The following is an 18,882-nucleotide window of genomic DNA, read 5'->3' on the forward strand; positions in this document are numbered from 1 at the left end:
TCATTCCTTTTACTGTACCTTCATTCATATTCTCATCCTTCCATCTGATTTTCCACCCTCTCTAACAATTGTTTCATAATGCAACTGTGAGGTTTTCCTCCAGTTACAGTTTTGAAACCTCCTTACTGTCAGTTTTCCTTCAGCGTTGAATGACCTCATAGGTCCCAGTGCTTGGCCTAAATTCTATTCTCGATAAGTGAAAAGTGCTTACAGTTGAAACGATCGACTGATTTCATGTATGTGATCTTGTTCCGGAGTCACGCAATTTTAGAGAGAGATGATCATTAATTGTTTTGTTTTCAGACTTACCTAGCAACATAAAAAATGTACTCACTCACCTGGAGTGAAGACGTCAATTCATCTTTCAAAGATTAATCTTATCTGTTCAAGAAAACAGCGTTTAAGCTATTTTTCACGTGCTGACTTGAGAATCACGAGGCTTTTATCTATTGAAGAAGTTATTATCCAAGTGAAATCCTCATCAGCTAATTATTTTGTGAAAATGAGATAAATAGTTCTGATAAAAGGAAGAAAACGGGTTCCTGTTACGGTATATATATACGTATATATATATATATATATTATATATATATATATATATATATATATATATAATATATATATATTATATATATATATATATACAGTAAGTCCTCGGGTTACGCTGGTCTCGACTTACGATGTTTCGTGGTTACGAACGCGCCCCCATAAAAATATAAAAAATAATATTTTGCGTCGTTCCGTCTTACGCGGTTTAGCGTCGTAAGCAACGTAAACAAACGCGAAACTAGTTCCGGGCGCACGGCGGAAGAAAATATCGCTTTGTGGGGGAGAGGACGGCGTCGCTTCGCTACGCTCATTCCTCGCCCATACGCCATTTTGGTTGTTTACACTGCCTCTCTCTCCCTCGTGTTGTATCGTTTTTGTAACTTTTTGCTCTTTGTTATGGCTCCCAAGCGCAAGGCGGACTCTTCTGATGGTAGTGCATCGAAGAAAGAAAGGCCATCACCATGGAAATTAAAGTGGACATTATAAAGCGATCTGAGAAGGGAGAAACGCCAACAAACATTGGCCGCTCGCTTGGCCTTAGCCGTTCGACCGTTGCTACCATTATCAAAGATAAAGAGCGCCATCGTTGAACATGTGAAAGGATCTGCTCCTATGAAAGCGACAGTGATAACTAAGCAGCGTAGTGGTCTAATAATTGAATCACCTGCCTCAGCATCTCCAGCAACTTCTGGAGGTTCTTTTTCTCTTCACTAACCTCCCCCAGTCTCTCCAGCACCGCAGCTTCCTCTCCAGTGTGCAAGCCAATCAAACTAATAAAGGTAAGGAATTGTTCTCTCGTTGTTATTGATAGGTATTTACATTAAATCATGTGGTATTTTTCAATGTTCCGACTTACGCTGAAAATCGTGTTACGACGCATCGTAAGAACGGATCAACATCGTAACTCAAGGACCCCCTGTATATATATATTATAATATTATTGTATATATATATATTATATTTATCTATATTATTATATATACTTATATATATTATTCAAAAGCCCGTCTATATATATATATATATATATATATATATTATATATATATTTATTCATAAAAGCCCTGTATTTTATATTTTAATAATTGAGTATTAGGTATTTTATGTATTCATTTGTTATTTTATTTGCATTTCAAATAACTAGTCTCTTCTTTTTGTATTTCCCATTAACTTATGTCACTTCTTTCGAATGAACAACACCAGTCAGTGGTCCCTGTTGTGTGGGCTTGTTCTGTAATAATAATAATAATAATAATAATAATAATAATAATAATAACACTTGCCCCCTGTGTTGGGCTTGTTCTATATGAATAGGGTTCATCTTCTTAATATAATAATAATAATAATAATAATAATAATAATAATAATAATAATAATAATAATAATATATTACTAAAAGTCAATTGATGCTTTGAGAACACTTCCTGTAACTATCGCTTGCTTATGAATTGAAGACGGGACCTCCCGACCTCTTGAATTGATAATGAGGGAAGAAGAAGAAAAAAATGAATAAATAGAAGAAGATAGAGAATTGGAAATGACATATATCACGTGGAAATGCACCACGCCACTCTGAACGTAATCCGCCCCGTTACGAAACGTCTAGTTGCCAGTTGTAACCGACTCTCTCTCTCTCTCTCTCTCTTCTCTCTCTTAATTTCTGCTAGGTTCATCACCCGATTTAAACCTCCTTCATGATAACGAGTTAATTAGCGATTAAGTGACAGTGAATAGCCTTATCTATAGTGTAGTACTACCTCAGCAGTCTGTATTTTTGTTTATGTCATTGAATATTTCGTCTGCCTCTGTATCAAACCTCCCAAAATAGGTACAGATTCAAGACCTGTTTGGGACAGAAGCTCTTGCCATATATAATTAATCTTTAGTTGTAACTTATTCTAAAGGTAAATTGAATTCGATATTGTACGGATTTTTTTTTAACCATTCACACCATCTTGCAGGCTTTCTTCAGTATTATCAGTCCATTTGCCATCTATTTTGGTTTCTGAATATGCTGTACTTTTATTTCCTTTACCTATTCCTTCATAATTTTTGTTTGTCTAGATTTATATCCTATGAAAATGTCTCACGTAAGGAGGTTGTGCCGTCAGTCTATGCGGTGCACTGTAGACATTACCAACCGCGAGGTTTTCCTCCTATTACACCTTTCAAACCTTTTACTGTCAAGTTTCCGTTTCAGGGCTGAATGACCTCATAAGTCCCAGTGCTTGGCCTTTGGCCTACATCCTATATTCAATTCGACTTATGTAAATGTCACCTTTTATAGCATCAGTTCGTAGAGACTTCCAATTCGTCTGCTTATCATCGAAGTAACTTTTTTTCCTTTCTCGTCTGTCATTCAGCTCTGCCTATCTGTCTTCTCTATCCTCCATGGTTAATAGATCTTCATAGTGCTCACTCTATCGACTCAGCTAGGACTGCGTTCGTATCAGAGAGCATTTATCTCGTGCATCTTTTATTCTGAGCTCCATATGCTCATTCGTTTCTTGTAGAATAACTGCTTCCTGAAATTCTTGCTCACTTGCTCCCTCTATAATCTTTTATTTCGGACTGTAAGCCCGTCGGTGTAACAGCTGGGTACGAAAGTTTTTTTTTTTTTTACCCTTTTTTATGTAAGTGTGGTTCGTCCATACTTCAGCTACTGAAATTTGAAAGTGGCTGTGACCACTGTTATTTTATTTCAGGAGCCATTCGTTGTTGGAGGCTAAGCGGAAGTGGTCTAGTATATATATATATATATATATATATAATATATATATATATATATATATATATAGATAGATAGATAGATAGATAGATAGATGATAGATAGATAGATAGATAGATAGATAGATAGATAGAATCTACTGGTCACTTTTTTATCAAATACATATGCAACTGTAATAGCCACAATGTCCTCTCAACTTCGTGAATTCTTTGCTCTTTTTTTGGATACGCTTGTCACTACAAAGCCTGAAGATCTTTTGTGTGTATTAATATTTGCGAAATAATGCATTCCACTATGTGAACACCGAAGGTTCGGGAAGCATCAATAAAGAGAAAAGTGAATCTTTGTAGGATAGTCGAGTCGTACGACCACCCCAGCTTTGTTCAGCTGGACGAGCGAAGCGAATGACCGAAAGCAGAGAGTGAGTGTGTATTTGGTAGGGCTTCCCTGACTGTAATATCGATTATGTAGGATTTTTTTTCTTCTCACTTTTTTCTTTTTCCCGGTGCGCAAGTACCGAGACCTTCCAGACGTTTGCTTACGTAGACGCCAAGAAGCTTTCCAAGGACGATTTTGAGCCAGAATATATTTTATCTTTTCTCTCTCATTTTTTTTAACACGTTTTTAGATGGAGTGCTTCATGTGTTTGTTTTCAAGTTCTTCACTCATTAGTATGGAGATTGTTCATTACTTCTTCTATCATATGCTGATCATGACTTTGATAACGGTACTCGGGTCCCATGAAATTAGGGGTGATAATACTTTAACTCTGGGTATAATGTTACTGTTTTTATATTAGTTCGATCGTTTATCAGAATTAAGCACTTCCAGCTTCTTGCATACACTTATATATATTAATAGTAAGATCGTCCAAATTATTAATTTAAAATTTAAAAATGACCTTTTGATAATATAAACTCTTAAATTCAATTTATTTCTAACTTCGATCTGCAACGGGAATTTTTATGAGGCGCTTTCTCTTGGTGGCTCGTAGCATCTGGTCGATAATTAATGGATGACTCTTGATACCGAAGAACGCGAAAATAAAGTCCCGTTAAACCGGCTCTTATGCCAGTGTGTGATTTTTTTTTTTTTATTATAAAATGCAGTCTTTAAGCTGTATGCATTTTTTCTTATTGGTCTCGCGTGTGCGCTACACTGATATATTCCGTCAATATTATTTTTACCCTGATGATTTGTGTTCGTGATTAAATTTGATACGTTTCTGTCTGAAGAAATTAAACTCGTGGGATATTTAAACTATATAAAAGTCTGTTAATGCCAATTCATGACTCCTGTGCCATTGCAAACGCTGCTGCTGCCGTTGTCATGTTATATAGAAGTGATCAGGAAGCTTTAGTTGCGGCAAACATTACCAAAGGTAGCTACGCAGTAGTATATCGGCCGACGATGCGTTCCGTTGGCCCAAATCAATTTTCGACCGACACGCCACCCGTGGCTTCGTTTTCGTCCCGGGACGGAAACGAAACTAAACATATCTGGAAATTCGCCATCGTAAGTTGCGATAAGGAAAAAACGTCCAAATTGGCAACCGCGGTGGAGGTAAATTATCCAAATGGTTCGAGTAGGGCTCGGTGAGAGAGAGGGAGAGGAGAGGAGAGGAGGGAGAGGAGCGGATGCCATCCTGGCCTGGCCACCACCAGTCCACCACCAACCAGCTCCCGAGTCAATTGTAACTTCAGTATGCCGGGTTGGCAGCGGTGGGAATATATGTGAGAGTGCGGCCGCCGTCTCTTTTGACCGTTTTCTCGTTTCTCCGGTGGAATAAATTGGAAAAAATCATGTCTGACATGAACATGAGACACTCGAGGACGTTTTAGATGCGTTCAGGACGATGTGAATGTGACTCGTTGCAGGAAACGGCGTAGACATTAATTTTTTTTTTTTCATTTTTTTTTTTGTGTGACTCGTCTAGTGGGCAAGAGCCAAAGCAGCCATTTACTATACTCCAGGAGGCTTTGAATGAGAACAGCTGATTTCTCGGGTGCATTCAGAGTTGAGATCGTTCTCAATTAAGAGAGGCCCGACCTACGAATATTCTCTTTTTGACACTCCGTGTGAAGGCTGCGTGGCCGCCAGTGTTTTTATACGTTTTTTATGTGTGTTTTATTTCCATCTCATTTAAGACAAAGTGAAACCGCCAGTAATGTCAGTGACACCTTCCAAATGTACCTACAACGATATTTGGGTTAATGTCTTTGGGGCCCAGTCGTGGTTATATTTACTTATAATATACGTATATATATATATATATATATATATATATATATATATATATATATGTATGTATAACATGATGATAATCTTTAAAAAAAATCAAAAGTCCATCAGGAAATGAATATCGGCCACAATTTGATGAGCACAATCTTACTGTATAGTGTTTATGTATATATATATATATATATATATATATATATATTATATATATATATACACACACACACACACACATATATATATATATATATATATATATATATATATATATATATATATGGTAGGGTATTTATATTCACACACTGTCCTGTAAGATGGTGCTCGTCAAATTATGGCCGATATTCACTTCATGGTAGACTTTTCTTTTTCTTTCTTTCATTTTTTTCAAAGATTATCATCAACTTAGCGATAATTAATTTGATTTAATTTCTGTACAAGGCAAACTACAATGTTTTTAGCTCAGGGTTGGCAAACTCCATATAGTAGTTATAACAATTTTTCTGTTAAGGAAAGCTACAATATTTAGCTCAGGCTAGGCAAACTCCATATAGTATATTTTATAAAAGAAAAAAAAAAAACTTTCTACAAGGAAAACTACAACGTTTTTAGCTCAGGCTAGGCAAACTCCATATAAGTAGTATATTATTAAAAATTTCTACAAGGCAAACTATAATGTTTAGCTTAGGGTAGGGAAACTCCATATGTATTTTATAACATAACACAGACTTATTGCAAAGTTGCTGTCCAAATTTTCGTAGCATTCTGCAGTTATGGGGGTTATATTAATGCAGTCGGATACGCCTCGGGCAAACATGAAGATTTGTTAATGTGAGCTTTTAACGTTCAAAGTACTATAATAGGTTATAACATAAACTACATATGCCCTTAGAATTATTTTTATATAGAAGTAATAATTATACCAATATGATTCAGTACACAGTTTTTGTTGTTAAATTAACATTAAATAGATGAGGATGTATTTGTTTACTTGTGCGTGATATAGTTCATTTTTGTACATTGAAAATACTGTATTATGGTACAATATGAAATGTGTGATTTTGCTCTTATATCTCTCTTATCCTCTCTCAGAATCGCAGTCATTCCCCAACATACACACTGCACCCTCATAGCCTGGTCTCCCTGTCCACTTCCCCCCAAGCCACATGAAGCCAGTGTCTCCCCTTCCTCAATCCCCCTGCTGCTTCACACCCAAAGACCCACTTCCTCCCCTCCTTCCTGCACGTCCCCTTGCAATGATTCCCAACATCTGCTTTAGAAGTTTAGCCGTTGTCCCCAGTGTCACTGGGACTATGCCAAAAATTGGTAAATTACAGCGTCATGTCATTGTCAGGATGCAGTGAGGAGAATGCATGGAAGACCTACTATTACCCAAAGTATTTCTTGGAAAATGTCTTCACTGCAACATCGGCAACTGTCAATACATTCATCATGGGAATTGTAAAATGACTACATTTACAAAACATTTCTCTTCCCATCATGTTCCTCTTCCTCCCTTTAGTACTTCTTCTTCATCCCAATGCTTTCCTGCTTCTCCTTTCTCTTCATCCCCACATTCCCCCCCTCCCCCCCATTCCTCATCCTCATCGCCAGGCTCACATCCCCTAATCTCTTCTTCCTCCTAATCTTAAAGAAGCAAGACAAGGTCAACAGTAACCCCAGCCTATTCCCTACCATCCCTGCATACCCCTCACTGCGAAACTAACAAACATCTGCTCCTTCTTGCCAACCACTATATACATGCAAAAAAATCTTAACACAAAGTTTCCCGTCATATGTTTTCAATCAGATTCCACCTCTGCCTCTATCTCTTTGATGTAACGTCTCATCTTATCCTATCTGATCCCCTACTAAACTCTGTTCTGTTCATAACTTCACATCAATTTTGTATTGACACCATGGTCATCCCAAAAGCAGCTGAATTTTGCAAAAGAGGTTATATACTGCATATTCACACATTATTAAATTTTATAGCATTTCAAAAGGGAAGGTCATCCTCTAATCAGAGGAACAATGTATTTCAATTACTGTATTAATAGTGGCCAACAGTAGCCTTCATAACCTTGATATATAGTACTCAATGGAGGCATAATGTACTAAATTAATAATTTTCGTAAAGTAACATGCTGTGGGAATAGGTGGTGCGCTTGTCACTAGAATGCTCAACAGCTTACTAATTGATATACCCTAAGTAACACAGTAACACAGTCTACACATTAGTATTCTTTGGTGTAATGGGAAACGTGCATTCAATGCATATCATTATCAGTCAGTAGGAAAAGGTCAGTTGAAGTTAAATAGCATACAATAATTTGATTGTAGCCAATTTTTTTTTTCTTTTTTGGTCAAATGCTTCATCATTGAAATAAGTCACTTTATGGCAACTTTGAAGAGATAAGTTTTGTCATTAGTAAGGTCAGTTTGTATAGACCATTTAGGTCCAGAGTAACATGGCCTACTTACGTCAGGAGCAACAGGAGTATTCATAGAATACAGTATGATGTGTGTGCTCATTTAAAATTTATTTTATTTATTTTTATTTTTTTTTATAATTGTATGGTATATATACAGTAGGGTACATATAAAAATAGCATAACAAACAAACTTGAGGTATTCATGATCTCAAATTTTTGGATACACTTATTACTCAGTTTTGAATACGTGTACAATTTACCTACAGCCAAAATTAAGTCATAATATTTCTGTATTTTTTCAGCTTTCAGTTTTTCTAAGATTTATACAAGATGGGCCGTTGAGCAATGGATTATTAATGTATTTAAACACATGATAGTATTTGGAACTTATCTAAATTTACCTGTAGATTAAATGGAAATAATAACCGATAAAAATGCGTTGGGCTTGTCGTGGAGACAGCTTGACTCCCCCACAAAGGCATACACAACAATGACCATTCCCAACACTGCCACCACTGTGACCATCCCATCTGTTGCAACTAAGGTCACGGGTGCTCCAGAACCTCTGAGCACTATGTGGGGCTCCACTGCTGGTCATCCTCTGGCTCCAGAGATTGCTGCGAGTACAATGCCCACGCCACCAGAATCTCCTCTGCCTGGTTGTCTCTCGGAAATAAAGAGTAATGTACGTGATACTGTTTAATTCACAGTTTTTTTCAGAGTGTTTTACAGTTTAATTGGTTTGAATTGTACAGTGCTTCAAAATTTAACTGAATGCTCCATTACCCTTTTCCTTGCTGCTGTATTTGGAACCGCAACAAAGTGGGAACATCAGATTGTATTGCTTAGGCATTATGCAGTACTGTATATAGAATGCAAGAAAATAAATTGAGGAAAATATTCATGCTTGGATACAATTCATAGTTTTACATTATTCTTGTAGTTAACGCACAGGTTAAGATTCCAAGGCAGTCTACAGTACAGTGTACTAAATCAGCAGAAGGATTATTGTTGTTTTTCTTGAATCCACAAGTTTAGTGCTTTTATTTCCACTCTAAGGATTCATCTCAGCAAGCTGTCTGATTTCATAAACTTTCCTTAAGTAATGACAGTGACTGGACTGCACTTTCAATTGTCTCTCTGGTATATTTGTTTTGTATTTGTCAATCTTTTTGAAAGAAAAAATGTTTAAAATGTTCTGTTGCATTTTGTGTGTGATGTTGACGTTGGTGGAGAGTCCACATGTCAGAATCCTCTACTCTTGAGTAAAGGGATGGGAGTTGTACAGTATTAGAAGCAAGTCGAAGGAGCTGTTAAGGTTTTTCACTTTTTGATAATGCATTGAGTAGAGTGGCAAATTTCTTGTGTGAATGTATGGCATCATTTAGGATTAAATTTTTCAATTGTCTGTTGTCTTGTGATTGAACTTTCAGTACTATTTATTCTTATATGATAATTATGACAAGAAGTGTGGGGATTTTAATATAGTAGTTTTCTCATTTCCTTTGAGCTTTTCTAGCGTACAGCTGCAGTTATCTTGCCCCAAAATGCACTGAGGAATTTAGCTTCAGTCGTCTTCAAGAGTTGCTGAAGTTCTCTGCTTTTAGTCAGGAAACTCTTGCCTTCAGTGGAGTGTGAATGAGCTGACATGGCATTCCATAATATAATGGGTTGTTCTTTAATGCAACTGCAGGTCTTATGTGTCATCTATGAAGTTGGTCATTTAATGTGCCCTCGGAAGAATTCTTATCACTTGAACTTGAAGGAAAAGTTCAACTAATGCAAAAAGTGTATAATGAGAGATTGTAAGCACCTTTTTCTTGTATGTGGTTTAAGAATGGGAACTATCCTATTATGTCTGCAACAAAGGTTTTTCGTAGGATTTGTTGGATGAAGAAGGCCCCATTATGTTTGGCATATCAAGGTAGTGCTTAGTATAACCACTTTAGTTAAGCAAAACCTCATGTTTGATTCCTGTTAACCCACAAGTTGAACATCCATCATGGCTCATATAATCATTACAGTACATCAAGAGTGGTGAATTAATCTTTTAAGATTATTTTGAGAATACAGTGGACCCCCACGTATTCGCAGTTCAGTATTCACAACTTCACCTTTTTGGGGGTTTGTCTGAGGAATGTACATCCATAATATTCGTGAAAATTCCCCTATTCACAGAATTATTCTTAGAGAAATATTCATTAATTACTGTATATTCATATTCTTTTTTTCATGACTAGGAGGGGTTTCAAGTGTATAGCAATTCAATTATTACTGTTGTACTGTATTGACAACTGGAATTAAAAAATATATGTTAAAATTATTATTATTATTTGTTTAACAAATGTGACCTCTTTAGTGAGAATATCCTCCACTTAGCTTGTCAAACTGTTCTGTGCAGCATGCCTTCGGTCCTTAGCTGCAGCCCCTGTCACTCCACCCTCTACTAACAGTTGATTCATACTGCAATGCAAGGTCTGCTCCTTTTATACCTTTCAAACCTTTTACTGTAATTTCTGTTTCAGCACTGAATGACCTCTTAGGTCCTAGTGCTTGGATTGTGGCCTAAATTCTATATTCAGTTCACTTTACCACCAGAATGGAAGCTAATGAGTTTTTATTGCAACAAGATTGACAGGAACTAATACTACTGGCATAGTATAGTTTTGCTGAGTTTGCCCTGTATGTAAGACAAAGTTAAACATGCCTACCATTTGTTAAGGTTTTATGAAATGAGTATTGCATTTATGGAACATGGAAATTATATATTTTGTTTTAATTGTAGTTTCTGTTTAACATAACCTATGAAATATGCATTCTTGACAAAAACTCTGACTGTAAGAGCATAAAACTGCATGGCCACATTTATTTTAAAGGAAGTAGCTTTTGCTACTCTTGGTGATAGAATTTCAATGTAAGGTTAACAACCCTTTGATCCTCACCTGCTACCATCTGTAGGAAGTCTGATGTTGGGATGAAAATCATTGGTTTGTGCCCACCCTGTGTCAGCTTGTTCTGGTCACAATAGCGGCAGTAGTTGCTACAGGAGAGAAGCTGTAGCTGGGACTCTTAGTCAGTATGGCTTTATCACAAACACCAGGGTGGGTTTAGCCATGGCTGTGGTTAATGCAGCTTAATTAAAAAAACTGAACCAGCACTCTTCAGGGAAGCTTAAGTGGCTCTGGCATTTGATAAAAAAGTATTGATATGGTTCCAAGTCTGATATTTGTACAGAAAAGTTTGTTTTTCAAATTATAATGATTTATACCTTAAATTTTTATGCATCTCATCATTTTACCTTGATTTCATATCCTCTTTCTTCCATTTTACTGTCCACCCTCTCTAACAATTGTTTCATAGTGCACCCGCAAGGTTTTTCTTCTTTTACCCCTTTCAAACATTTTTACTCAATTTCCCTTTCAGCGCTGAATGACCTCATAGGTCCCAGTGCTCTTCCTTTGGCATAAGTTTTTGTCATCTTATTGTTTTATTGGAAGGATATTTATATTTCATCTTTTTATGTCAAAATTATTTGTCAGAGTAGTCAATCCATTAAATTTTTTCTTTCAGAATGGACTGATTGCGGACACAACAACCAAGATAGGGTTACGTAATATCCTACAGGTCTCTACTAGCAATCCAGATCGATATTGTCTAACTCGAAAATGTTGCTATATATTCCACTGCATGAACCTCAAAACAAATTTCAATTACCCAGACATACCGAATAAGGTAATGTGACTACTTACAGAATAGTAGTTTTGTGAGAATGAATAAAAGGCACTCGGTGCTTGTGTAGTTTGCTGTGATGCATGACATGAATTTTTTGTCTGTATTAGTACATACATATAGATTATAACAGTTTTGCTAAGATTGTTTTACATAATTGCCATCTGTGTTCCTATAATAAGTTTGTGTTTTTCTTAGATGATTCTTCAAGATGATAGAGTCGTAGTGGCGATGGAACAGACCGTCTGTGAAGAAATGGAAGAAAAGGGATTAGACCCTGATGATAATAAGAAAGCTTTCTCGACACTCCTTGCTCAGCACACGTCCAGAGTACACAGACTATTAAAAGAGATGAAAGCAGCGATATCTACTACTCTTATTAGGTAATGTTTTTGCCATTTTCTCCCTCAAAATTCTTCCACTAGTTTTTTGTAGAGGGAAGTTCAGAGAACCGAAGCTTCATTTTACCTTTTTGGAAACCTCTTGGTGGATCATGACTTGCTGTAGCACAGCACAGCAAGGATACACTTAAAAAATGTGAGTTCCTCCTCTAGCAGATTGCACATAACCCTGACAAATTAGGAGTTTGTCCTTTTAAAATACATAATGTTTCTGTGAAACAAGTAGTTTGAAGTACATGAGTCTTTTGGTAACATGATACGTATATACAGGTTGAAGTTTTTTCTAATATTAACTTACTTTTTCAGACTGACAGGTTACGTGTTGTTTAAAGTATTCAGCAACCTTTTGATGTCTATCACAATACACGGTGGGCAGCAAGAGGTGATAGAACGAGCGATTAAAAGAGATACACCTATGATCTTTGTCCCTCTTCATCGGTCTCATGTAGACTATCTCTTTGTCACGTGGGTGCTCTTCAACCAACAGATTCCAGCCCCAATTGTTGCAGCTGGTGACAACCTCCGTATTCCTGTTTTTGGGTTAGTTATTACGTATACCAGTTATGAAGGCCAAGTTATCAGCATTTGTTTTTGTTTTTTTTATACCATGTTTCTATGCTGCCAAGTGAATAAGAGGTAGTGGAGAGAGTGAGTCGTCCTTAACAGTTGGGATTGATGGAAAATTTTATTGCATATGATTCATTCCTTTTATTTTCTACAGTTGGCTGTTACGAGGACTTGGAGGATTTTTCATCAAGCGACGCCTAGAAAGTTCTAAGTCACGGAAAGACCTCCTGTATAGGGCAGTACTACAAACTTACGTGACACATGCATTGCAAGCTGGTTACAACTTGGAGTTCTTCATTGAGGGTGGTCGTACTCGTACCGGAAAACCATGCATGCCAAAAGGTGAATCCCATCAAGTATGATAAGGTCCAGGGAATGTCAGTGTCATGTACAAGTCAAAAAGAGGAAGTATTCGTTGGTGTGATATCTGGAAGAGGATGTGTACATACAGAGAGAGAGAGAGAGAGAGAGAGAGAGAGAGAGAGAGAGAGAGAGAGAGAGAGAGAGAGAGAGAGAGAGAGAGAGAGGTGGGGTGTGTTGTGGAATATGTTGGGAATAATGAAGTGGATAAAAAAAGAAAGGAAACATGTAAAAGTAGTAAAGAATATGAAAGAGGGGTAATGTTATTAGTGCACCGCAAAACCAAGGTTCCTGGCAGTGTCCTTTTTGGCCACAATTTGCAACCCCCTTCATTCCTTTTACTGTACCTCCATTCATATTCTCTTTTTACCATCTTACTTTCCACCCTCACCAAACAGGTACTTCATGGTCCAACTGCAAGTTTTTTTTTTTTTTTCCTGTTAAACCTTTAAAATCTTATTACTCTCAATTTCCCTTTCAGCACTGAATGATCACAGGTCCCAGCACTTGGTCTAAACTTTATTTTCCATTCCATTCATTATGTTTTGCCAGTCAGCGTTACTAGGAAAATTTTATTAATGACTGTTTCTCTTACTGCTAAACATTGGTACCTTTCATTACTTCTGTGAACTCTTGGTTCCTTTCATCATTTCTATGAAGAAAAATTCTTTTCCCACTTTTTGTTTTGTCAGGCACATAGAAAAATACACAATTCTGCTCCTATCTGAAATTGTATAATAAAGGTGTATTTATTCCACAGTTAAGATTGTTTGTTAAGTGTTGTATATTAATCACATAAGGGCGGCCTACCTTAGGTTAATTTGTAAATGCTTATTTGTAGAACATGAAATTACTCTTGTGCTAATGTCTTGTTTTCTTTCTCCAGGAGGCTTATTAAGCGTCATCGTGGATGCGTATATGAATGGTACTTTGGATGATGCTCTCATTGTTCCTATTGCAATCAATTACGACAAATTGTTAGATGGGAACTTCATCCGTGAACAAATGGGACAGAGCAAGGTGAGTGAAATATCAGGTTTGAATCTGTGATATAAGTGATTGTTTTCATCTTTTAAACCCTTCCATTCTAGTGTAGAAACGGTGTTTATAGTTGCCCAAATATGAACATTGGCCTGTTGTTGACGAATAATAGCATGCAAGAGAAGCGAGTCATAAGAAAAATTGAGAAAACTCAATTATAAGATCAATTTGCACAGTGCAGCTATCCTTTTTAAAAAGACATATTATTATTGTAATTATTATATTATTATTATTGTATCCATGGGTGAATACACCTTTTTGTAAATGACAAAGAGAACTAATGAAACCTCAAGGAATAAATGAACTTTGGGACAGATGGTATACAATTTACCAGCTGTTACAAAGAAACTCATTTGTATTCTCTTTATTGAAGGTTGTTTGAAAAAGATATTATTATTATTATTATTATTATTATTATTATTATTATTATTAATTTTTTTTTTTTTTTTTTTTTTTTTTTTTTTTTTTTTTTTTTTGCTCTATCACAGTCCTCCAATTCGACTGGGTGGTATTTATAGTGTGGGGTTCCGGGTTGCATCCTGCCTCCTTAGGAGTCCATCACTTTTCTTACTATGTGTGCCGTTTCTAGGATGACACTCTTCTGCATGAGTCCTGGAGCTACTTCAGCCTCTAGTTTTTTCTAGATTCCTTTTCAGGGATCTTGGGATCGTGCCTAGTGCTCCTATGATTATGGGTACGATTTCCACTGGCATATCCCATATCCTTCTTATTTCTATTTTCAGATCTTGATACTTATCCATTTTTTCCCTCTCTTTCTCTTCAACTCTGGTGTCCCATGGTATTGCGACATCAATGAGTGATACTTTCTTCTTGACTTTGTCAATCAACGTCACGTCTGGTCTGTTTGCACGTATCACCCTATCCGTTCTGATACCATAGTCCCAGGGATCTTTGCCTGATCGTTTTCTATCACTCCTTCAGGTTGGTGCTCGTACCACTTATTACTGCAAGGTAGCTGATGTTTCTTGCACAGGCTCCAGTGGAGGGCTTTTGCTACTGAATCATGCCTCTTTTTGTACTGGTTCTGTGCAAGTGCCGGGCATTCACTTGCTATGTGGTTTATGGTTTCATTTTTCGTATTGCACTTCCTACATATGGGAGAGATGTTGTTTCCGTCTATCGTTCTTTGAACATACCTGGTTCTTAGGGCCTGATCTTGTGCCGCTGTTATCATTCCTTCAGTTTCCTTCTTTAGCTCTCCCCTCTGTAGCCATTGCCAATTGTCATCGCTGGCTAGTTCTTTAGTCTGTCTCATGTATTGTCCGTGCATTGGTTTGTTGTGCCAGTCCTCTGTTCTGTCTGTCTTTCTCCTGTCTCTGTATATTTCTGGGTCTTCGTCTACTTTTATCAGTCTTCTTCCATGCACTCTTTAGCCACTCGTCTTCACTGGTTTTCAGATATTGCCCCAGTGCTCTGTTCTCGATGTTTACGCAGTCCTCTATACTTAGTAGTCCTCTCCCTCCTTCCTTTCGTGTTATGTATAGTCTGTCCGTATTTGCTCTTGGGTGTAGTGCTTTGTGTATTGTCATATGTTTCCTGGTTTTCTGATCTATGCTGCGGAGTTCTGCCTTCGTCCATTCCACTATTCCTGCGCTGTATCTGATTACTGGCACTGCCCATGTGTTTATGGCTTTTATCATATTTCCGGCGTTGAGTTTTGACTTGAGTATCGCCTTGAGTCTCTGCATATATTCTTTCCTGATCGTGTCCTTCATCTCTTGGTGTTTTATATCCCCTCCTTCCATTATTCCCAGGTATTTGTATCCTGTCTCATCTATGTGTTTGATGTTGCTCCCATCTGGTAGCTTTATCCCTTCAGTTCTCGTTACTTTGCCTTTTTGTATGTTGACTAAGGCGCATTTTTCTATTCCAAACTCCATCCTGATGTCCCCAGATACAATCCTTACAGTCTGGATTAGGGTATCTATTTCCTTGCTGCTCTTACCATACAGCTTGATGTCGTCCATGAACATCAGATGGTTGATTCTGTTGCCTCTTTTCTTGAGTTGGTACCCGGCATCCATCTTTTGTAGTACTTTTGTCATGGGAATCATGGCTACTACGAAGAGTAGTGGGGACAGTGAGTCGCCCTGGAAGATCCCTCTCCTGATATTAACCTCTGCTAGTCTTATTCCAGAGCTTGTAAGTATTGTATTCCAGTTGCGCATTGTATTTTTGAGGAAGCTGATGGTGTTTTCCTCTGCCCCATATATTTTCAGGCATTCTATTAGCCATGTGTGTGGTATCATGTCGAAGGCTTTCTTATAGTCTATCCATGCCATGCTTAGGTTGGTTTTCCTTCTCCTACTGTTCTTCATTACCATTTTGTCTATCAGGAGCTGGTCTTTTGTGCCCCTACACTTCCTTCTGCAGCCTTTCTGTTGGTGGGGGATGGTGTTTGTCTCCTCTAGGTAGTTGTATAGCCTTTCACTGATGATACCTGTTCTGTGGTCATCCATTTGGGTGCTTGGTGATTTGAGATACAATGCTGGAGTTGTTCTGCTATTCGTGGGTGTAGGGCCTTGAAGTTTTTGAGCCAGTATCCATGGACTTCATCGGGACCTGGGGCTTTCCAGTTTGGCATTTTCTTTAGTTGGTGTCTGACTGTGTCTTGTCGTGATCTCTGTGAATCTTTGTTTTATTCTCCCTGTTTCTTCTTCCTTGACTTCCTGGAGCCATGTTGCATGTTTGTTGTGTGATACCGGATTGCTCCATATGTTTTCCCAGAGTCTCTTACTTGGTTCGGCTTCAGGAATTTCTGGGTGGTTGTCTTCCCCTCTTAGTTGGCTGTATAGTCTTTTCTGGTTGGTTCCGAATAGTTTGTTCTGTTGGTATCCCTTATTCCTGTTCATGTACCGTTGGATCTTATGTGCTTTGGCCTTAAGCCTCTGTTTTACATCTTCTATTGTGTTGTTTAGTCCCCTCTCTTGTACTTTGTATTTCTCGTTGAGTTCCTCCCTTGTTTTCTTGCTTCTTAGCCTTTTTCTGCCATCTCTTTCAGTTTACTCAAGTCAGATCTCATCACCATGATTTGCTTTTCCAGGCGCCTTTTCCAAGGAGGTTGCTGTTTTGGTTTCTGTTGGGTTGGTTGTGCTGGTGGTGGTGGTGTTCGAATCCCCATCAGTTCTGCTACTAATCTTGCTCCTGCATATGTCAAGTTATTTGTTTCTGTGATACTGGTGGTGTGTATTATGCCCATTATTTCATTGACCTCACTCGTTTTCTCCCTTAATTTCTTGGTGTTGTAGGCTTTCATGGAGGGGATCTTTATTCTCTCTGTATCTGGCTCCATCCATTGTCTAATCTTTTCTACCCATTCCATCCTCTCTGTTACTTCGTCGGTGTTTCTTCGTGTGTCGTTGTTTGATACCTCATCCTCCCTGTCGTCTTCTGAGGCATCGTCTCTCAGTTCGTCTTCGTGTAACTCGTTGTCGTGTGACATTTCCCTTTCCAGTTCTTCTCTTTCTGTTGGGGAGAGCCAGTTCTTTTTCTTTATGTTCCTTACTTGGTCTGCCAGCCTCTGCTCTGTTTGGGGGGTGTTATTCCTCTCATTCCAGATGTTGACCAATCTTCTTCTATATCCTCTCTCCGTCGGGTTGCTTCTGATGTAGCATCTCCATATTTCCTTTTTTTCTTCTCTTGTCCATTTCTTCCTTTTTGCCTCTGTAGCTCCAATCTCAGGCTGTTGATTATTGTCGTTGTGGTGATCAGTTGCTGGATGACGACCTCCAAGTACCTGACCGTCTTCCCCTTCAATTGGGTTGAATACCTGGTTGCTGGACGAAGCTCCTCTGTGCCAGAGGTTCCATTTACGTCGTTGTCGTTTATTCCTTCATTTCTTTCCATCATTGCTGAGTTTTGCTATTTAACCCATAGCTGGACCCTACCCCATCAGGGATAGGTACTCATTTACAGCTGAGTAGACTGAGGAAATTATGGTAAAGATCCTTTCCCAAGGATTATTATTATTATTATTATTATTATTATTATTATTATTATTAGTCAACCTTTAACCCTAATTTGAAAAGCCGGATGTACAAATTCAGATCCTCCAATTGGGAAAATAAGTAAACTGTGCTGGAGAAATGACAAAAAACAGCTGTAAAACAGTCTATTCATGTGAGCAGGCTCCAATGAGCATTCTTATGAGAGCCGTTGCATTATGCACCAAGGTTTATATTTTTAAGTTACAGTGATTCAAGTACATCACAAGGAAAGTGATTCCGTAATTTGGTCAAAGGTGGATTAAAACTGTGAGGCCACAGTACCACTGGCGGAGGGTGTATTAAAGAAAAAAAAAAGTAGTTTATGACTTAAAAACTGTTTATTAGGAAACAGAATTGCTTCCTACGCTGTTTCTGTCTCCCCTGGGTAATTAGGTGCCCTTCACATCACATTCCTCACACTTAAAGAGCATTTTAAGCACACTTTTTCTTGTCAGGAAATGCACATTGAAAGCACATCTAGGGCCACTGGTGACATGAACTTATTCCAGGTTTTTCTTTTATTGAGCAACAACAAAGAGATGTAGGTTTTCCTTCTGTAGTAGCCATGTGGTACGCACAAAGTAAACAACGAACACTAAAAACTCACACCAGCCCCATTATGAACTCGGGAAAAGACACCAGGCTACCAGTGGAAACAGCACAAGTGGTAAAGGTACTACAAAAGCACAGAAATCAGTCTCACACAAGGTGAAAAAATGCAAAAATCTTGAGTACAAAGTGTTCCACTTCTCCAAAATAACCTTATGTGAGTTTGGCTGGAAATACAATGAACGAGCTAGGCTAGTAGAAGTCAGATCTATGCTTGAGAC

General features: G+C 37.8%; 1 protein-coding gene across 5 annotated transcripts in view; it reads left to right on the forward strand.

Annotated features, from left to right (window-relative positions):
• LOC135224659 (glycerol-3-phosphate acyltransferase 1, mitochondrial-like) overlaps positions 1-18,882 on the forward strand; it is a 72,800-nt gene that overhangs the window by 46,371 nt on the left and 7,547 nt on the right. For 2 of the 5 annotated variants that reach the window (XM_064263878.1, XM_064263882.1), the window contains 5 exons: positions 11,518-11,679; positions 11,875-12,059; positions 12,384-12,617; positions 12,799-12,986; positions 13,891-14,024. In XM_064263878.1, the coding sequence (XP_064119948.1) occupies positions 11,518-11,679; positions 11,875-12,059; positions 12,384-12,617; positions 12,799-12,986; positions 13,891-14,024 (903 nt within the window). Of the gene's footprint in view, positions 1-4,880; positions 5,017-8,249; positions 8,633-11,517; positions 11,680-11,874; positions 12,060-12,383; positions 12,618-12,798; positions 12,987-13,890; positions 14,025-18,882 lie in introns of those variants that run through there. The other 3 variants (XM_064263879.1, XM_064263880.1, XM_064263881.1) reach the window with 3 other exon arrangements.

This window comes from Macrobrachium nipponense, chromosome 12 (genome assembly GCF_015104395.2).
Source record: "Macrobrachium nipponense isolate FS-2020 chromosome 12, ASM1510439v2, whole genome shotgun sequence".
NCBI classification, from domain to species: Eukaryota; Metazoa; Arthropoda; class Malacostraca; order Decapoda; family Palaemonidae; genus Macrobrachium; species Macrobrachium nipponense.